This window comes from Leucoraja erinacea, chromosome 37 (assembly GCF_028641065.1).
Source record: "Leucoraja erinacea ecotype New England chromosome 37, Leri_hhj_1, whole genome shotgun sequence".
Lineage (NCBI taxonomy): Eukaryota > Metazoa > Chordata > Chondrichthyes > Rajiformes > Rajidae > Leucoraja > Leucoraja erinaceus.
The window spans coordinates 6,710,547-6,728,933 of NC_073413.1; the positions used below are offsets into that span (position 1 = coordinate 6,710,547).

The 18,387-nt window shown below is 50.7% G+C and overlaps 2 protein-coding genes across 5 annotated transcripts in view; both read left to right on the top strand.

Annotated features, from left to right (window-relative positions):
* polr3h (polymerase (RNA) III (DNA directed) polypeptide H) overlaps nt 1–7,877 on the top strand; it is a 12,151-nt gene extending 4,274 nt beyond the window's left edge. For all 3 annotated transcript variants that reach the window (XM_055663209.1, XM_055663206.1, XM_055663207.1), the window contains exons 3-7: nt 761–857; nt 1,795–1,881; nt 4,444–4,507; nt 5,548–5,752; nt 7,482–7,877. In XM_055663209.1, the coding sequence (XP_055519184.1) occupies nt 761–857; nt 1,795–1,881; nt 4,444–4,507; nt 5,548–5,752; nt 7,482–7,535 (507 nt within the window). In that variant the 3' untranslated portion in view covers nt 7,536–7,877. The remainder of the gene's footprint in view (nt 1–760; nt 858–1,794; nt 1,882–4,443; nt 4,508–5,547; nt 5,753–7,481) is intronic.
* A 4,306-nt stretch (nt 7,878–12,183) lies between these two features.
* LOC129713853 (GATOR complex protein WDR24-like) overlaps nt 12,184–18,387 on the top strand; it is an 11,207-nt gene continuing 5,003 nt past the window's right edge. For both annotated transcript variants that reach the window (XM_055663195.1, XM_055663194.1), the window contains exons 1-4: nt 12,184–12,753; nt 14,610–14,787; nt 15,942–16,706; nt 17,123–17,247. In XM_055663195.1, coding sequence (XP_055519170.1) covers nt 12,282–12,753; nt 14,610–14,787; nt 15,942–16,706; nt 17,123–17,247 — 1,540 coding nt within the window. In that variant the 5' untranslated portion in view covers nt 12,184–12,281. The remainder of the gene's footprint in view (nt 12,754–14,609; nt 14,788–15,941; nt 16,707–17,122; nt 17,248–18,387) is intronic.

Here is an 18,387-nt window from a genome sequence, read left to right on the forward strand (position 1 = left end):
CTTGATGGGCCGAATGGCCTAATTCTGCTCCTATCACTTATGACCTTATGACCACTCGCTGTTTTATAAATTTAATTAGACTTTTACATTAGTAAACTACGAATCCTATTTATTTTATTGGCTTCTTGTCTCTCTCAGCATATTTTTTATAAGTTGAGCTGCACTAAGTTTTGAATTCCAGAATTTCTGTTTCGGTGACATTCTGTACGTTGTTCATTTGATAGCCTTGGTTCTATCAGCTTATTGATCTATTGATCTTAGAAATGGGGAGACTTGATTAGCCAAAGTGCTGCCCTAAATGGCCAGACTAAACTTGCAGGCGAGAAGGGGAAAGCAGACCTGCATATTGCAGTGGGGTTAGGAGAGATAGATCAGCCATGATTGAATGGTGGAGTAGGCTCGATGGGCCAAAGTATCAGATTCAGATTCAGATTCAACTTTTATTGTCATTGTGCAGTGTACAGTACAGAGACAACGAAATGCAGTTAGCATCTCCCTAGAAGAGCGACATAGAATATGAGCAAAAAATAAATCTATTTACGTGCATACAGTCATAGAATTTTTGTTTCCTGGTGGGAGGAATGTCCGGGGGGGGGGGGGGGGGTGATTGGCAATCACCGAGGTACAGTGTTGAGTAGTGTTATCTTTACACGGTTTGTACATTCTCCCTGTAATCGCGTGGGTTTTCTCCAGATTAATTGAGTGACCGCGAGCTTAATTGAGAATCGAAGCCCTTGGATGATCATTGCTCTCTCTGCAGGTGGTGTATAATGTCGGCCTGTGCGTCTGTCTGTACGACATCACCAAACTGGAAGACTCCTACATTTTCCCTGGAGATGGCGCCTCTCACACTAAAGGTTAGGCACTGGGTCCTAAGCAATATCTCTGCGAGCAGTGACTCTCACCAATCCTGTTATATAGACCCTTCGGACCACAGAGTCTGTGCTGAATATGATACCGAGACCAACTCTTATCTGGCTGCACATAATACATACCCCTCCCATCCCTGGTAGACACAAAATGCTGGAGTAACTCAGCGGGTGAGGCAGCATCTCTGGAGAGAAGGACAGGGCAACGTTTCGGGTCGGGAGCCTGAAGGGAAAAGACACAGCAGACACAGCCAATTAACCTACAAATCCACACGTCTTTGGAGTGTGGGAGGAAACCGGAGCATCCGGAGAAAACCCACGCGATTACAGGGAGAACGTACAAACCCCGTACAGATACACCCGTGGTCACGATTGACGGGAATCTGAAGAAGGGTCTCGACCTTCCAGGACAAGGGGTCACAGTTTAAGGATAAGGGGGAAATCTTTTAGGACCGAGATGAGGAAAACATTTTTCACACAGAGAGTGGTGAATCTCTGGAATTCTCTGCCGCAGAAGGTAGTTGAGGCCACAGTTCATTGGCTATATTTAAGAGGGAGTTAGATGTGGCCCTTGTGGCTAAAGGGATCAGGGTGTATGGAGAGAAGGCAGGTACAGGATACTGAGTTGGATGATCAGCAATGATCATATTGAATGGCGGTGCAGGCTCGAAGGGCCGAATGGCCTACTCCTGCACCTATTTTCTATGTTTCTATGACCCGAAACGTTGCCTATTTCCTTCGCTCCGTAAATGCTGCCTCACCCACTGAGTTTCTCCAGCATTTCTGTCTACCTGTCATTTCCGTGCAATGTCTTTACCTGCTGTGGTGTATAAGGTCCCCAAACATGTATGTGCTATGTGCCCGACTGCTGCTTCAGTGCAGGGTTAGCCTTTCCCTCAATGTTTATGTCTTCCTCCTCAAACAGTGCATTTTCGCTACATGGTATTCCGTCCCTTTCTGGATGAAATTGTTACCGGCAAAATTAAAGGCTGCAGCCAGGATGGAGTGTGCGGTGAGTGACTTCCTGCTTCTGTTTGGGGGTGGGGGGCAAGGTATATCTCCATCTTTTCTTATTTCTCTTTCTAGCCTAGGGGTCTTGTTCTATTTTATCTCTTCATTTTTTCTTTTCTTCTTTTCTTGCTTTCCCTTTTTTTTTCTTTTTTTTTTTTTCTTTTTTTTTTTTGTTTATTTTTTAAATAAGGTTAAAAATGAAGCTGTACAATAATTGTAGATGCTGAGAGTTTTATCCTTGTACAATTGCTTCTAATAAAAAAAAACAAAAAAAAAAAACTGTGCAGGTCACAGTGTAGCCTCCGAGGATGAGTGGCGGGTGCTTCTTCTGCCAAGGTGGCCCTTGCACTAAACCCATCCCTGTTCGGGGCTGATGCTTGGAGCATGAGGCTCTGCTTTGCAATTGAGCAGAAAGTCAGGCTTATTTCATTGTTTGAGATCTGGCCTGCATCCACCACGAGTGAACATCAAGAACATCAGAGGAAGATGACTGACTTTGGTGCCTTCCCTCACAGTGGGAAACTTTGATTCAGCTGTTTGGGGATGTTTTATGTTGGACTCTATCGTGTGTTGTGTTCTTTTTTTTATTTGTATGGTGACCACACATTTCATTGTATCAGCTGACACATGTGACAAATAAATGTATCTTGTATCTTGTAATGGAACCCGCGCTTCATCCATGGTTTCCACTCAGATTCTCTTCTTTAGTCTGCTATTCTCTGCACTTTTTCTGCTAAAGTTTGTGATAACAATGGTATGCTCTTTCAGTTTGCCACCATGTCCTTTAATATGGACTAGGTGGAAAAGTGTTTCCTCGTCTCCGTTCTAACATATTAGAACAGAGACGAGGAAACACTTTTTCTCACAGGGAGTGGTGAGTCTGTGGAATTCTCTGCCTCAGAGGGCGGTGGAGGCAGGTTCTCTGGATGCTTTCAAGAGAGAGCTAGATAGGGCTCTTAGAAATAGCGGAGTCAGGGGATATGGGAAGACGGCAGGAACGGGGTACTGATTGGGGATGATCAGCCATGATCACATTGAATGGCGGTGCTGGCTCGAAGGGCCAAATGGCCTACTCCTGCACCTATTGTCTATTGTCAAAGAAGATACCTGGAGCTCATCTGTTTCCTCAGACAAGCACTGTACGATTCTCTGTACCAGTACAGATAGCACCTGCAGTCAGGATTGAAGCGGGGTCTCTGGCGATGTAAGGCAGCAACTCTACTGCTGTGCCACCGTGCAGACTTGCTGAGTTATTCCAGCATTTTGTGTTTATTGCTGCAGTTCCTTGTTGAGATTAATTTTTGGGACGTAAGATGCTGCCAGGATATGCACAGCATATGATCCTAGGGAGAGATGATATACAGAGAGACTTGGGGCACAATTTGATGCTTCCCTCAAAATGGCGACGCAGGTGGATAGGGCAATGTAGAAAACACTTTGCAAAGGTGCATTAAGACGTCGTGTTGCATCTGTTTAAAACATTTGTTAGACTGTACTAGGAGTGTTGTGTATAGCTCTGGTCACCACACAACAGGAAGGAAGTGGTAACTTTCGAAAGAGGCTGCGTTTGGTCTCACTGGAGCATGAGAGGCTGCACGGTGACATAATATAAGACTCTAAGTGGCATAGAAAGGGTAGATCGAGTGCTTTATCGCAGGGTGGGGTAGAAGGCAAGGATTTAAGGTGATTGGAGTGAAATTTAAAGGGGATCTGAGGGACATGTTTTTCACACACAGGCTGGGTGGTTGCAGGAAGCGAGTTGCCAGAGGTGGCAATAGAGATAGAAATAATGTTGGGTCAAGGGCTTTTGGGTGGGTATTCAGGAAAGGAACAGGGGGATATGTGACAAATATGGGCAAATGGGATTAGTGTAGATCAGGGGTGGGCAACCTTGTTCTGCATAGGGGCCAGGACGCATGTCTGTGAGCGGATGGCGGGCCACATCTATCACGTGTACACATGGATCCCGCCCCGGATGGCAGGCATCAGATCAGGTGTTCTCAGTAGGTAGACAAAAATGCTGGAGAAACTCAGCGGGTGAGGCAGCCTCGTGCAATCCTTGCATGTCTCACCTGCTGAGTTTCTCCAGCATTTTTGTCTACCGTCGATTTTTCCAGCATCCGCAGTTCTTTCTTTAACGAGTTCACAGAAGGTGTGCGGACGTGCCGGCGGCTTTGCGCGGGATGCGGTACGGCCAGAGGGCCGGATGATTTTGGGTTACGGGCCGCATTCGGCCCGGGGGCCGTAGGTTGCCGATCATGGTCAACATGGATGGGTTGGGCTGAAGGGCCTGTTTCTGTATTGTAGAGCTCTACGACGCTGTATAGAACCATATTCGGGGCTGAATGGTTTACTTTTTCTGCAGCTCCATGCATAGTAAGACCGAATAATTAACTGCTGAGGTGCTAGGGGAACTGTTGCCCCAAAGCTCTTGGAGGGAGCTGCTGAAGCAATGGCCACAGAGGGTCAGAGATGATCTTGCCCGCTCGCCTCCTGGCCCTTGCAGTGTACAGTCTGTGTAGAATGTAACCCACTAACTCAGTGTTCCCTTTCTTCCTCACAGTGACCCTGGGATATTTTGACGACATCCTGATCCCTCCCGAATCTCTGCAGCAGCCGGCCAAGTTGTATCCTTCAATGAATGATGGTCCACGCACTGAGAACGAGGTGCAAAGACCTGGTCACTTGGTCGCCTCAACCTGGTAATGAACCGGGCCGCACATACCTGTTCTACTCCTTCCAAAATCTGGATGGAATGGCCTCTAAAGGGGAAAAAGGGCGAATGAAATTAATAAATCAATTGGGAGATTCAGGAAAGATTATCAGGAGAGACCCTTGTTCAGCCTCTGCAGACTTCAAAGTCTGAAGGAGAGTCCTGACCCGAAATCGCGTATATCCATGTACTCTCGAGATGTGCCCTAACTTTAGTTTAGTTTAGAGATACAACGTGGAAACAGGCCCTTCGGCCACCGAGTCCGCGCCGACCAGCGATCACCCCGTACACTAGCGTTACCCTACACACACTAGGGACAATTTACAATTTTGCCAAGTCAATTATTCCACAAACCTGTACCTCCTCGGGAGTGTGGGAGGAAATTGGAGATCCCGGAGAAAACCCACGCAGGTCACGGGGAGAAAGTACAACCTCCGTACAGACGGCACCCGTGCTCAGGAACGAACCTGGGTTTCTGGTGCTGTAAGGCAGCAGCTCTTGAGATTAATTGGCTTGGTATAAAATGTCTTTATAAAAATTGCACCCCTAGAACGTGTAGTGGGCGGGGATCGCTGATCGGTGTGGGCTGAAGGGCCTGTTTCCACACTATCTAAACTAAACTAATCTCATGCCCAGCAGTCCACCTGTGGCAGATGAAGGGTCCTTGTTGGAGATAGTCTTACAGATGAGGAACTTCCTCTCTCCCCCCCCCTCCCCATCCTCCTCTATTGAATGAATGAATGAATGAAGCTGACGAGCTTTATTATCACATGTGACGTGTCAGTGACTTTCTTTATTTTACCCACACAAGGTATGCAAAGAGTGGCCACCTAAAGGGCACCTACAAACTTATTTCAAACTTAAATATCCCATTGAGTCCCCAATGGATCATCTTTTTTTTTTCCCCACTGCTTACCGTAAACCGGCCGCTTGTTTCCTTGACCGAGCCGGCAGCGACGAGACGGAGCAGGTGTGGGTGTGGGAGTACGAGACTGACGAGGGCACGCACGACCTGTACATGGACATCGGCGAGGACGTCCGCCTGAGAGTGGTGGACGAGACCTTCGTCGACACCTCCCCCACCGGGCCCAGCACGGCGGAGAGCTCAGCCACCACGCCAGAGGAAGCACAGAGAAAGGAGGCTCCCTACACACTGACGGTACCATTACGCCACCTCTCTCTCCCCTTTCACTTCCTCCGCCTCCCTCTCCCCTGAGTGGAAGAGGCAGACATAGCAACTTTCAGAACCTCTGCATACGCCCAAAATGCAGACTGGAGATTGAATCGAAAGAAGGATCTGACAATAGACAATAGGTGCAGGAGGAGGCCATTCTGCCCTTCGAGCCAGCACCGCCATTCAATGTGATCACGGCTGATCATCCCCAATCAGTACCCCGTTCCTGCCTTCTCCCCATATCCCCTGACTCCGCTATCTTTAGGAGCCCTATCTAGCTCTCTCTTGAAAGTATGGTGTCGATCTTCAGTGTAAACCAGCATCTGCAGTTCTTTCCTACACATTGAGTACTACTGTACTTTTAAAAAGTGTAGTCACTGTTTTAAGAAGGGTACAGAGCATAACAACGTCCCATAATCGGCTAATGGATGTGTTTAATCAGTGATACAGGACTGATCCAGGCCCTTTGGCGCAACTCATCAATATTGACCAAGACACCCCATTTGCTTCTGCCTGCTCTATGGCCCTCCAATCCTTTCCTATCCATGACCCTGTTCAAATATCTTTTAAAGTTGTTATCGTACTTGCCTTAACCAATGTGCTGGCACCTCGTTACATTTACTCACCACCCTCTGTGTTAAAAAGGTTGCCCCATCGTTTAGATTAGTTTCGAGTTTAGAGATACAGCACAGAAACAGGCCCTTCGGCCCACCGCGTTCGTGCCGGCCAGCGATCCCCGCACGCTAACACTATGCTACACACACCAGGGGCAATTTGTAATATGCAGAAGCCAATTAACCTGCAAACCTTGTATGGCTTTGGAGAGTGGAAGGAAACCAGAGCTCCCGGAGAAAACCCACGCTGGTCACGGGGAGAACGCACAAACTCCATACAGACAGCACCCGTAGTCAGGATCGAACCTGGGTCTCTGGCGCTGGAAGGCAGCAACTCTACCGCTGCACCACCATGCCGCCCATAGGTTCCTTTTAAATCTTTCCCCTCTCACCTCTCTGGTTCTTTGCTCCCCTGCCTCGTGATTGTATGCATGCTGTCCATGATAATGTTGCATCAGAGGTGAAGATTGGCTGGAGCACCAGAGATCAGTCCTCTGTACTTCCTCAAAACAACTGAAAGTTTCACATTAACTGATCTCCCAAGATGGTGTCATATGTAAAATAAAGTAACATCTACACGTGTTGCAACCCATCACGGACATTTAAAGGGAAGGTCACATTACACTCCACTGCTGTGAAATTTTCCCAGAGCATTTTACGCATCCGTTGGCATCTTTTGCACGAAGGTAGGCACAAAATGCTGGAGTAACTCAGCGGGACAGGCAGCATCTCTGGAGAGAAGGAATGGGTGGCGTTGCGGGTCGAGACCCTTCTTCAGACATGCATCTTTTGCACTCTCTCGATCGCCTTGGTGTACCTAATGTAAGCCAGGTCAGGCAATGCTCGCGTAACTGATGAGCGATGTCCGTGTAATAACTGGAGCCTTACACCGTGATAAAGATCCAAAGACTTTACTAACTACATAGCAAATAAGACTTGACACTTGCATGTTCCTCTAGTTCGAAGGGAGCCAGGCAAGGAGCGATGACTGAAAAGCTAATGGGCCTGACTCATTACAAAAGCATGACTCATAGTACGAGTGTCACTGATCTACAGTAACCCACTTATTATTTTGCTGTCTGCGTTCCGTCTCTTCGCAGGGGTCCATCAGTGAGCCGGGCCTGGGACTGCTGTCTTGGTGGACAAATGGTTAACGGGACGACTTTATTCCCACTGCTTCACACGCAGCACGTCTGCCAGGAGCTGGAGCTGGAGCTGGAGCCGCCTGCTTCCCAAACAATTCCTCGAGGATCCTAATTTCGGAGAGCGGGACATATGCTGGGATTCTGGCCAGAAGGGGGAAGCGTCTGGTGAACATGATCCAGCCACAGCGACAGATATCTCTCTCACGACCAAATGGACAATGAATGGCCAGAGAAAGACGAAGGGCATCCAAGTGGAATGCTTGGCTAGTTGTGACTGCTTCCCACTGTGCCAGATACTAGTCATGCACGCCCTGGTATTCAATAGGGTATTAAAGACATTTGATCAATGGATTTTAGTTACTCCATCATTTTGTGTCTATCGTCAATTTAAACCAGGTTCAGGAACGGCCTCTTCCCTTCAGCCATCAGGCTATTAAACACCACAACCTCACAACATAGAAACATAGAAACATAGAAATTAGGTGCAGGAGTAGGCCATTCGGCCCTTCGAGCCTGCACCGCCATTCAATATGATCATGGCTGATCATCCAACTCAGTATTCCGTACCTGCCTTCTCTCCATACCCCCTGATCCCCTTAGCCACAAGGGCCACATCTAACTCCCTCTTAAATATAGCCAATGAACTGGCCTCAACTACCCTCTGTGGCAGAGAGTTCCACAAGCTCTGAACTACAATAGACTATTATTATTATTATTATTATTGCACTTTTAATGTTTGTTCTTTTTTTCTGAGTTTTTGTTATTATTTATCATGGTTATATATTCTGTTGTGCTGCAGCAAGAATGTCATTGTTCTATCTGGGACAAATGACAATAGACAATAGGTGCAGGAGGAGGCCATTCTGCCCTTCGTGCCAGCACCGCCATTCAATGTGATCATCCCCAATCAGTACCCCGTTCCTGCCTTCTCCCCATATCCCCTGACTCCGCTATCTTTAAGACCCCTATCTAGCTCTCTCTTGAAAGCACCCAGAGAACCGGCCTCCACCGCCCTCTTGAGGCAGAGAATTCCACAGACTCGCCACTCTCTGTGAGAAAAAGTGTTTCCTCGTCTCCGTTCTAAATGGCTTACTCCTTATTCTTATACTGTGTGTGGCCCTTGGTTCTGGACTCCCCCAACATTGGGGAAATGTTTCCTGCTTCTAGCGTGTCCAAGCCCTTAACAATCTTATATGTTTCAATAAGATGACCTCTCATCCTTCTAAACTCCAAAGTGTACAAGCCCAGCTGCTCCATTCTCTCACCATATGACAGTCCCGCCATCCCGGGAATTAACCTTGTAAACCTATGCTGCACTCCCTTAATGAAGAATGTAACTTCCTCAAATTAGGGGACCAAAACTGCACACAATACTCCAGAGCTGAAACAAATCCAAGATAAATTGGGATTGTCAGACCTCCCCGGCCAGTAGATGTCCCTGTCTTAGACTGGGAGCAACATCGTCCTACATACTGTAGTCTTCTTCCCTGGCCAGGCCCGCCCGCTTGTTGACGACTGGAGTCAGCTGTGAGCTGTGAGGCTGCAGTGGGTCTGGATCTCAGCAGGAGCAGCGCAGGAGTGTGTCAGACCCATGCACTTACTGCAGCAAGAGAGAGGGAGGGAGAGGGGAGAGGCGTGGGATCATGACACCGACTTCAACCTGCAACCTCCCCGTTATCTCTGCACACAATTAATTAAAAACCAGCCCGAACGAGGGGAGGATGCAAAAAACAACCGAGCGACATTGGGCTCTTCCGAATCTGAAGGTATTTCATTTATTTATCCATTCATTAGATAAATATTCACCGGTGTTATTTCATTATGGGTGACTTGTGTGTGTGTGGGGGGGGTTGCCTTTGTTCCGCCCAGCGGTGTATCAGAGTGCAGCGAAACTGAGAGGTGGGCGAGAAAAGCAACAATTTTGCCATTGTTTCCAGATCTGAGCCCCCGGTTCTGGTAGAATGCTGATCTTGAGGCTGTTGGAGAGCCCACGCTTGGCTCCCTCCCCTCTCTGCTGATCGGCACAGGCAAGAACCGACGGAGGGAGGCAGGGAGCCTCCTTCCAAGGTAATCTCACCCTCATTGTGGGACCGGGTCTCGTTCTCTCCAGAGATGCTGCCTGTCCCGCTGAGTTTACTCCAGCGTTTTGTGTGTCCATCTTCGGTTTAAACCAGCATCTGCAGTTTCTTCCCACACAAACCTCAAAGATCATAGTGGACCCAGCAGACATGACTTGAGTTTAGGGGCGCTAGGATAATTAATTGTGAACAATGACGAGGATTGGTTTAGAGACCACTTTGAGTTTGACTTGAATGTACCCTCCATAATGTTTGGGACAAAGACCCATCATTTATTTATTTGCCTCTGTACTCCATAATTTGAGAATTGTAATAGAAAAAATCACACGTGGTTAAAGTGCACATTGTCAGATTTTAATAAAGGCCATGTTTAGGCCTTTTTCACGCAGAGAGTTGAATTCTGGGAACTTCTGCCACAGAGGGTAGTTGAGGCCCATTTATATTTAAGAGGGAGTTAGAGCCCTTGTGGCTAAGGGGATCAGGGGGTATGGAGAGAAGGCAGGTACATACTGAGTTGGAGATCAGCCCCCAGGCTCGAAGGGCCGAATGGCCTACTCCTGCACCTAATTTCTATGTTTCTATGTTTATACATTTTGGTTTCACCATGTAGAAATTACAGCAGTGTTTACACATAGTCCCCCCCCCATTTCAGGGCACCATAATGTTTGGGACACAGCAATGTCATGTAAATTAAAATAGTCATGTTTAGTATTTTGTTACATATCCTTTGCATGCAATGACTGCTTGAAGTGTGCGAGTCAAGTCAAGTCAAGTCAAGTTTATTTGTCACATACACATACGAGATGTGCAGTGAAATGAAAGTGGCAATTGCCGCTTTCATTTCACTACACATCTCGTATGTGTATGTGACAAATAAACTTGACTTGACTTGATTCATGGACATCACCAGTTGCTGGGTGTCTTCTCTGGTGTTGCTCTGACAGTTTTCTCTTGAAAGCACCCTTTATGAAGAAAGTCTGCTTTATTAAGAATGTCTGAAGAAGGGTTTCGACCTGAAAAGTCACCTATTCCTTCTCTCCAGAGATGCTGTCCTGTCTCACTGAGCATGTTGTGTCTATCTATGAAGAATGGATTGCTTTGGGTTTGGAGGCTACTGTGCTGAGAGCAGCAGCCGGAATCCTTGTCTATTTTTGTCTTATTACTTAAGTGTTTCATTTCACGTTTCCATATTTAGGTTTAGGACTTGGTTATTCAGTCAGCAGCGGTAGCAACGTTTTTGACTCGATGCTCAGGTCCAACTTGAGCTGAAATCTGTCCGTGAATTTAGTCTGGAGACTCGGTGCGGAAACAGGCCCTTCGGCCCACCAGCGACCATACTAGCACTATCCTACACACCAATGGCAATTCACAAAGCCAATTAACCCACAAACCTGCCCGTCTTTGGGTTGTGGGTGGAAGCCCGAGCACCCGGAGAAAACCAACGCGGTCACAGGGAGAACGTGCAAACTCCACACAGACAGCAACTGTAATTAGCGTCAAATCCGATCTCTGGCTATGCGAGGCAGCAACTCTGCCGCAGAAATGTTTGTAAGAACATCCCAGCTCCATCTTCAGTGATTCCACTATCTTTGAATGGTTGATTGAAAAATATAACCAAAAATGTTATTTAAAATTTTATAAAAAATAGAAGCTTTGTATATATGTAACTGGTAAGCAAATCGTGTTTTGGCTCTTATATGTATATGCTTTTAATAAAAATATTTTCAAATAAATAAATAAATAAAAGGAATAATACACAACTGATCACTGCTAACACCAGTTCTATGCTATCCCAATTTTGCCTATCCATGTTCTCCAGAGATGCTGCTTGACGCGCCGAGTTGCTCCAGCACTTTGTGTCTTTTTTAGTATGTCCTGCCGGAGGATAGACATTAAAAGCTGGAGTAACTCAGCGGGTCAGGCAACATGCCCCGTCTAAATGGGACTTACACGAGGCATGGGTCAGTTGGGCCGAAGGGCCTCTTTCCACACTGTGTGACTATGGCTTAAGGGAACTAACTTAGATGAGGCATCTTGAACGGCATAGATGTGATGGGCCGAAGGGCCTGTTTCCATGCTGTGTGTGACGATGACTCTGTGCTAATTCTCTTCTCCAGATGCTGTGATCTTGGAACCTTTACTTGATGCTTGATACCCGTTGACTCTGCTCATCGGGGCCTGACTGAGGGTGGGAGGTGCTTGGCTGGTGAGACCCCCCCTCCCACCCCACCCCACCCCATCACTGAACCTCGCCAAGGGTCAACAGAGTTTATCCCTCCCCCCCCCACCCTACCAAGGGTCAGCTGTGATTCCTACCCCCCCCCCCCCCAACGAGTCAGTAAAGACCCCCCCCCCCCCATTCCTCACCCCTCCCCACCCCCCCCCCCCCCCACCACCGAGGGTCAGTGAATCACTTCCCCACCCACACGTCCCCCCCCCCCCCCCCTCCTGCCACACACCTCCCCACTCAAAGGTCCAGCAAAGGTCAGCAAAGATCCAAACCCCCCCACCCCCCATTCCCCACTCATTCCCCACCAAGTCCCGACCCTCACCAAGGGTCAGCAGAACCCCCCCCCCCCCCCACATTGTCCCCACACTGAGGATCAGCTAAGACCCCCCCCGCGAGCTATTCCCCACCCCCACCAAGGGTCCGCAGAGACACAGAGGGCGAGCAGCCATGGCACGGATGCCCACGGCTCTGGGCGGCACGGCGGTCAGCAGCAGGACCATGTGGTGCAACCTGGACGCGCCGGCCAACGCCATCAGCGTGTCCAGGGACGGCGGGCAGGTGGCGGTGGCCGGCCGCAACATCTTCAAGATCTACAGCGTGGAGGAGGAGCGCCTGTCGGAGCGCGCCAACCTGCGGGTGGGCCGCAAGCCCTCGCTCAACCTCAGCTGCGCCGACGTGGCCTGGCACCAGATGGAGGAGAACCTCCTGGCCACCGCCGCCACCAACGGAGCCGTGGTCACCTGGAACCTGGCCAGGCCCTCGCGCAACAAGCAGGACCAGCTCTTCATGGAGCACAAACGCACCGTCAACAAGGTGTGCTTCCACCCACTAGAGCTCTACATCCTGCTCAGCGGATCCCAGGATGGCTCCATGAAATGCTTTGACCTGCGGAAGAAAGAATCCGTCTGCACCTTCTCAGGTAACCTGCAGGACGGAACCTCCCCTCCTCTGCGCCACGCTGGTTTAGTTTACAGATAAAGGCTCATAAGGGTCATTTATTGTCACATACACCAACTGGTGCAGTGAAATTCAAGTTGCCATTGCAGCACATTGCAGCACAATAGAATAGAATACGACATAACATTGTAACATGACCAGAAATTTAACAGTCTATTTCTATATCTATACTATATATAATAAAGATAAACAACAAATCAGTCCACGCCAAAGCAGTACACCCAACCCCCATTCCTGTCCTTTCGAGTTCGTCCCTTACGGCTGCCCCTGCGTTCCTCGGCTTTTAGTGCTTTTATAGCAGTCGGGGTAAATGTTTTTTAGACAGGAACCTGTCCTTTAGATCTGTACCGTGCTGCGGCAACAGTTCAAACAGGGAGTGCAGGGCTGGAATGTCTTTATAATTTTTTTTTTGTGCAGCGGGACTGGCTTCAAGGTAGGGAGAGGGCAGCCGACAATCCTCTGGGCGTTGTCAATGGCCCTCTGGAGCGCTTTCCTCTGAGCCGCTGTGCAGCTGGTGTACCACACGCATACACAGTATGTTAGTATGCTCTCAATGGAGCACCGATAAAAGGACAGCAGCAGTAATAAGAATACGACATAACATTTGAAAGAAATTTAACATCTATATAATATTAAAACTCTGTGGCTGCTGGCTGGCTGGCTGGTTGTGTGTCTGCCTGACTTGTGGTTGCCAGCCTTTGATTCGTTGCTACGCCAACACCAAACCCAGAAACGCCGACATTTTTTCCATTTCGGTAGAGATTTCACTTTTCATTACAAGTATCCACTCCTCATTAAATTTCGTCATGTTTATGTACACATTTTTAATAAAATCCTTCTCCCCCCCCCCCCCCCCCCCCCACTCACACATTTTGTCGCCTCCTGCTGGCCAGCGACCATAACGGCTGCTGGCGCCCGCCTCTCGCCTCTAAGACGCCATTTAAAAACAGCCGCACTGCCGACTGCGGGAACGGGCTTGAGTTGGAGGACAACGTCTCCCGTGGGGGCTACGGGTAGGGAATGGCTGCGTTGGGGGAGCAGACCCAACGGGTCTGCACTTGGTCTAGTAAAACATAACAACATCCCCCCCACAATGGTTCCCACTGTGAGGGAAGGCACAAAGATACAGCGCAGACCCAAAGGCGAATGGAGCAGTCACTGGCTGAAGAGAAAAGATGTTGTCTGGGCTGCCACGTGACCATCTTTAGGCTAACCATAAGACACACAGCCAGGGCTGATCACCCTGCCTCGACTGAGGGTGTCTTGTGATAAAAGGCCGAAACACCCAGTGACCTTGAGGTACACAACTGAAGATGTGTCTGATTGGTAGCAAAATCACCTAGTGGTCACCCCCAAGAATGTCAATTGTAGTGAAACATCATAGGGACAGTAACATCCAGTCCTACTAATTAATCTACACACACTCGGGACAATTTTACCCTTATTTTCCAAGCCAATTTACCTACAAGTTACCCGTATGTCTTTGGAGTGTGGGAGGAAACTGAAGATCTCGGAGAAAACCCACACAGGTCACGGGGATAGCGTAAAACTCCGTACAGACAGCACCCCGTAGTCGTGATCGAACCTGGGCCTCTGGCGCTGTGAGGCCGCAACTCTACCTCTGCGCCACCGTGCCGTTGGTAAGGGTGTCTGTCAGGGGTTGTGGGGAGAAGGCAGGGTTGAGCGGGGGAGATAGGTCAGCCGTGATAGAATGGCGGAGTAGACTTGATGGGCCGAATGGGGTAATTCTGCTGGTGGAACGTACGTTGCCAACCAGCGCCACATCCCCCTCACTGTGATGCACGTTGCCCTTTGCAGGTCAGTCGGAGAGCGTGCGTGATGTCCACTTCAGCGCCCGCGATTTCTTCACCTTCGCCGCCACCTTTGAGAACGGCAACGTGCAGCTGTGGGACATGCGGCGGCCGGATCGGTGCGAGAGGATGTTCACCGCTCACAACGGGCCCGTCTTCTCCTGCGACTGGCACCCTGATGACCGGTGGGTTGGCTGATTGGTGGGCGGGCGGGCGCTGATGGGTGCTTGGGGCGGCGGCCCAGGCGTGTACACGGGCCTTCACATGCGACAGTGCGCAACTGAACATGTACGCACGAGTCTGTGTGTGTGTGTGTGTGTGTTCATATCTGTGCACTGGTTCATAATTGACAGGAGCCCATTCGCCACTAGTCAGGATTGAACCTGGGTCTCTGGCGCTGTGAGGCAGCAACTCCAAGAGTGTTAGATTGAGTCTGAAGCGGGGTCCCGACCCGAAACATCACGCATCCTTTTTCTCCAGCGATGCTGCCTCAGCGGCTGAGTTACTCCAGCACTCTGTGTGTGTCTATGCTCCACAGATGCTGCCTGACCCGCTGTGTTACTCCAGCACTCTGGGAGTGAGAGGGTAGTTGGGGAGTGTTGTGTGGGTGGGGAGTGAGGGGGGGGGGTGTTGTGTTGGGGAGTGTTGTGTTGGTGGGGAGTGTGAGGGGGGGGGTGTTGGGGGTTGTGTTGGTGGGGAGTGGGGGGGGGGGGGGGTGTTGGGGAGTGTTGTGTGGGTGGGGAGTGAGCGGGGGGGGGTGTTGGGGAGTGTTGTGTTGGTGGGGAGTGAGGGGGGGGGATGTTGGGGAGTGTTGTGTTGGTGGGGAGTGACGGGGGGTGTTGGGGTGGGGGGGGGTTGTTGGGGAGTGAGGGGGGGGTGGGGGAGTGAGGGGGGGTGTTGGGGAGTGAGGGGGGGAGTGTTGTGTGGTGGGGAGTGAGGGGGGTGGTGTTGGGGAGTGTGTGTGGTGGGGTGAGTGAGGGGGGGTGTTGTAGGGGGAGTGGTGTGGGTGGGGAGTGAGGGGGGGGTGTTTGGGGAGTGTTGTGTTGGTGGGGAGTGAGGGGGGGGTTTGTGTGTTGGGGGTGAGGGGGGGGGGAGTGTTGGTTGGTGGGGAGTGAGTGTGTGTTGTGTTGGTGGGGAGTGAGGGGGTGGGTGTTGGGGAGTGGGGGGGTGGTGGGAGGTGTTGTGTTGGGGGAGTGAGGGGGGGGGAGGTGTTGGGGGAGTGTTGTGTTGGGGTGAGTGGGGGGGGGGGGTGTGTTGTGTTGTGTTGTGGGGGGGGCACTGTGCGATGCTGTCTGTCCGCGGGTGATGTTGATGTTGACGTTGACGTCTCTCTCCGTAGAGGATGCCTGGTGACAGGGGGCCGGGACAAGATGGTGAAGGTGTGGGAGCTGACGGGCTACAAGGCGCGGGAGATGCACTGCGTGCAGACCATCGCCTCGGTGGCGCGGGTGCTGTGGCGCCCGGACCGGCGGTACCACATCGCCACCTGCTCCATGATGGTGGACCACAACGTGTACGTGTGGGACGTGCGGCGGCCGTACGTGCCCTTCGCCATGTTCGAGGAGCACCGCGACGTCACCACGGGCATCGCCTGGCGCCACGCCCACGAGCCGCACTACCTGCTGTCGGGCTCCAAGGACGGCACGCTCTTCCACCACAGCTTCAGGGATGCGCGCCGCCCAGCGAGCCAGGCCGTGCCCGAGGGTCTGTCGGTGGGGCTGAGGGGGGACGTGGCGTTTGCGGTGAAGGAGAGCCTGTGCGCGGCCGAGGGAGCCCGCAAGCCCTTCGGCCACGACCGCCGCTACCCGTTCTTCTTCGTACGGCGGGCTGACCCCGCCGAGCACTTCGCCAACGTCTCCAGCGCGCTCAGCGTGTTCGAGACGCAGCCCGGAACCGCCTCCATGGACTGGTTCTCGCAGACGGCCCGGCGGTACTGCCTGAGCGGCGTGCCGCTGCCCGAGCTCTGCGACCGCAATGCCGGCGCTGCACGGGAGCTGCGACGCTACCAGGTGGCACAGATCTGGACCATGCTGAAGATCATCTACGCTGGCGCGGCTGGTGGAGCGGCGCAGGCCACGGGCAAAGCCGGGCACCCCCTCAGCAGGTAACATGCAGCAACGCATGCACCGCAGCACTCATGATCATTCATGCACCGGTGCATACCGTCACGCATGCAATCATTCATGCACGTGTGCATACAGCCACACACACATTTGGTATAACATGCAATCACGTGTACATATGTTACTCCAGCACTTTGTGCCTTTTTGTTTTGTAAACCAGCATCTGCAGTTGCTGTGCAGGAAGGAACTGCAGATGCACCGAAGATAGACGCAAAATGCTGGAGTAACTCAGCGGGCCAGGCAGCATCTGTGGAGAGAAGGAACGGGCGAGGTTTGGGGTCAAAGACTCGGTCGGTGGAAGGGGAGGTTGGTTTGTGCGATGGTCTGGGCTGCATCCACTTGCTGTGTGGCGTAAGGCCTCGCTGCTCAAGGATTTTCTCCTCCTTCTCTCCTCCAGCTTCACCATGAAAGACGGTACAGCGACGCTCAGCGGCGAGGCCAAGCTCGATCGAGGGCGTCTGGAGAACCGGCAGGACAGCCTTCCCCTGGACTCCACCGTCACCCTACTGCAAACCAACGAAGGTACACAAGATGGGGGGGGGGCCAAGTCAGTGGATATTGTGAAGGCAGAGATGGCTAGAGTATTGATTAGTACGGGTGTCAGGGGTTATGGGGAGAAGGCAGGAGAATGGGGTTAGGAGGGAGAGATAGATCAGCCATGATTGAATGGCGGAGTAGAAAATAGACAACAGGTGCAGGAGGAGGCCATTCGGCCCTTCGAGCCAGCACCGCCATTCAATCAGTACCCCGTTCCTGCCTTCTCCCCATATCCCCTGACTCCAATATTTTTAAGAGCCCTATCTAGCTCTCTTTTGAAAGTCTCCAGAGAACCGGCCTCCACCGCCCTCTGAGGCACCGCCACAGACTCGCCAATCTCTGTGAGAAAAATGTTTCCTCGTCCCGTTCTAAATGGCCCCCTTTCCTGCCTTCTCCCCATGGCTGAGGACTCCCCTGACTCCAATATTTTTTAAGACCCCTATCTAACTCTCTTTTGAAAGCATCCAGAGAACCGGCCTCCACCGCCCTCTGAGGCAGAGAGTTCCACAGACTCACCACTCTCTGTGAGAAAAAGTGTTTCCTCGTCTCCGTTCTAAATGGCTTACCCCTTATTCTTAAACTGTGGCCCCTGGTTCTGAACTCCCCCAGCATCGGAAACATGTTTCCTGCCTCTAGCGCGTCCAAGCCCTTAACAATCTTATATGTTTCAATGAGATTCCCTCTCATCCTTCTAAGCTCCAGAGTGTACAAGCCCAGCTGCTCCATTCTCTCAGCATATGACAGTCCCGCCATCCCGGGAATTAACCTTGTAAACCTACGCTGCACTCCCTCAATAGCAAGACTTGATGGGCCGAATGGTCTAATTCTGCTCCTATCACTTATGACCTCATGACCACTCACAGCTTTACAAATTTAATTGGACTTTTACATTAGTAAACTACGAATCTTCAATTATTTCATTGGCTTCTTGTATTTCTCAGCATATTCTGGCAGAGTAGACTTGATGGGCCAAATGGCCTAATTCTACTCCTATTCCTTATGACCTTATAGACACAAAATGCTGGAGTAACTCAGCGGGACAGGCAGCATCTCCGGAGAGAAGGAATGGGTGATGTTTCAGGTCGAGACTCTTCTTCAGACTGAGAGTCAGGGGAGAGGGAAACT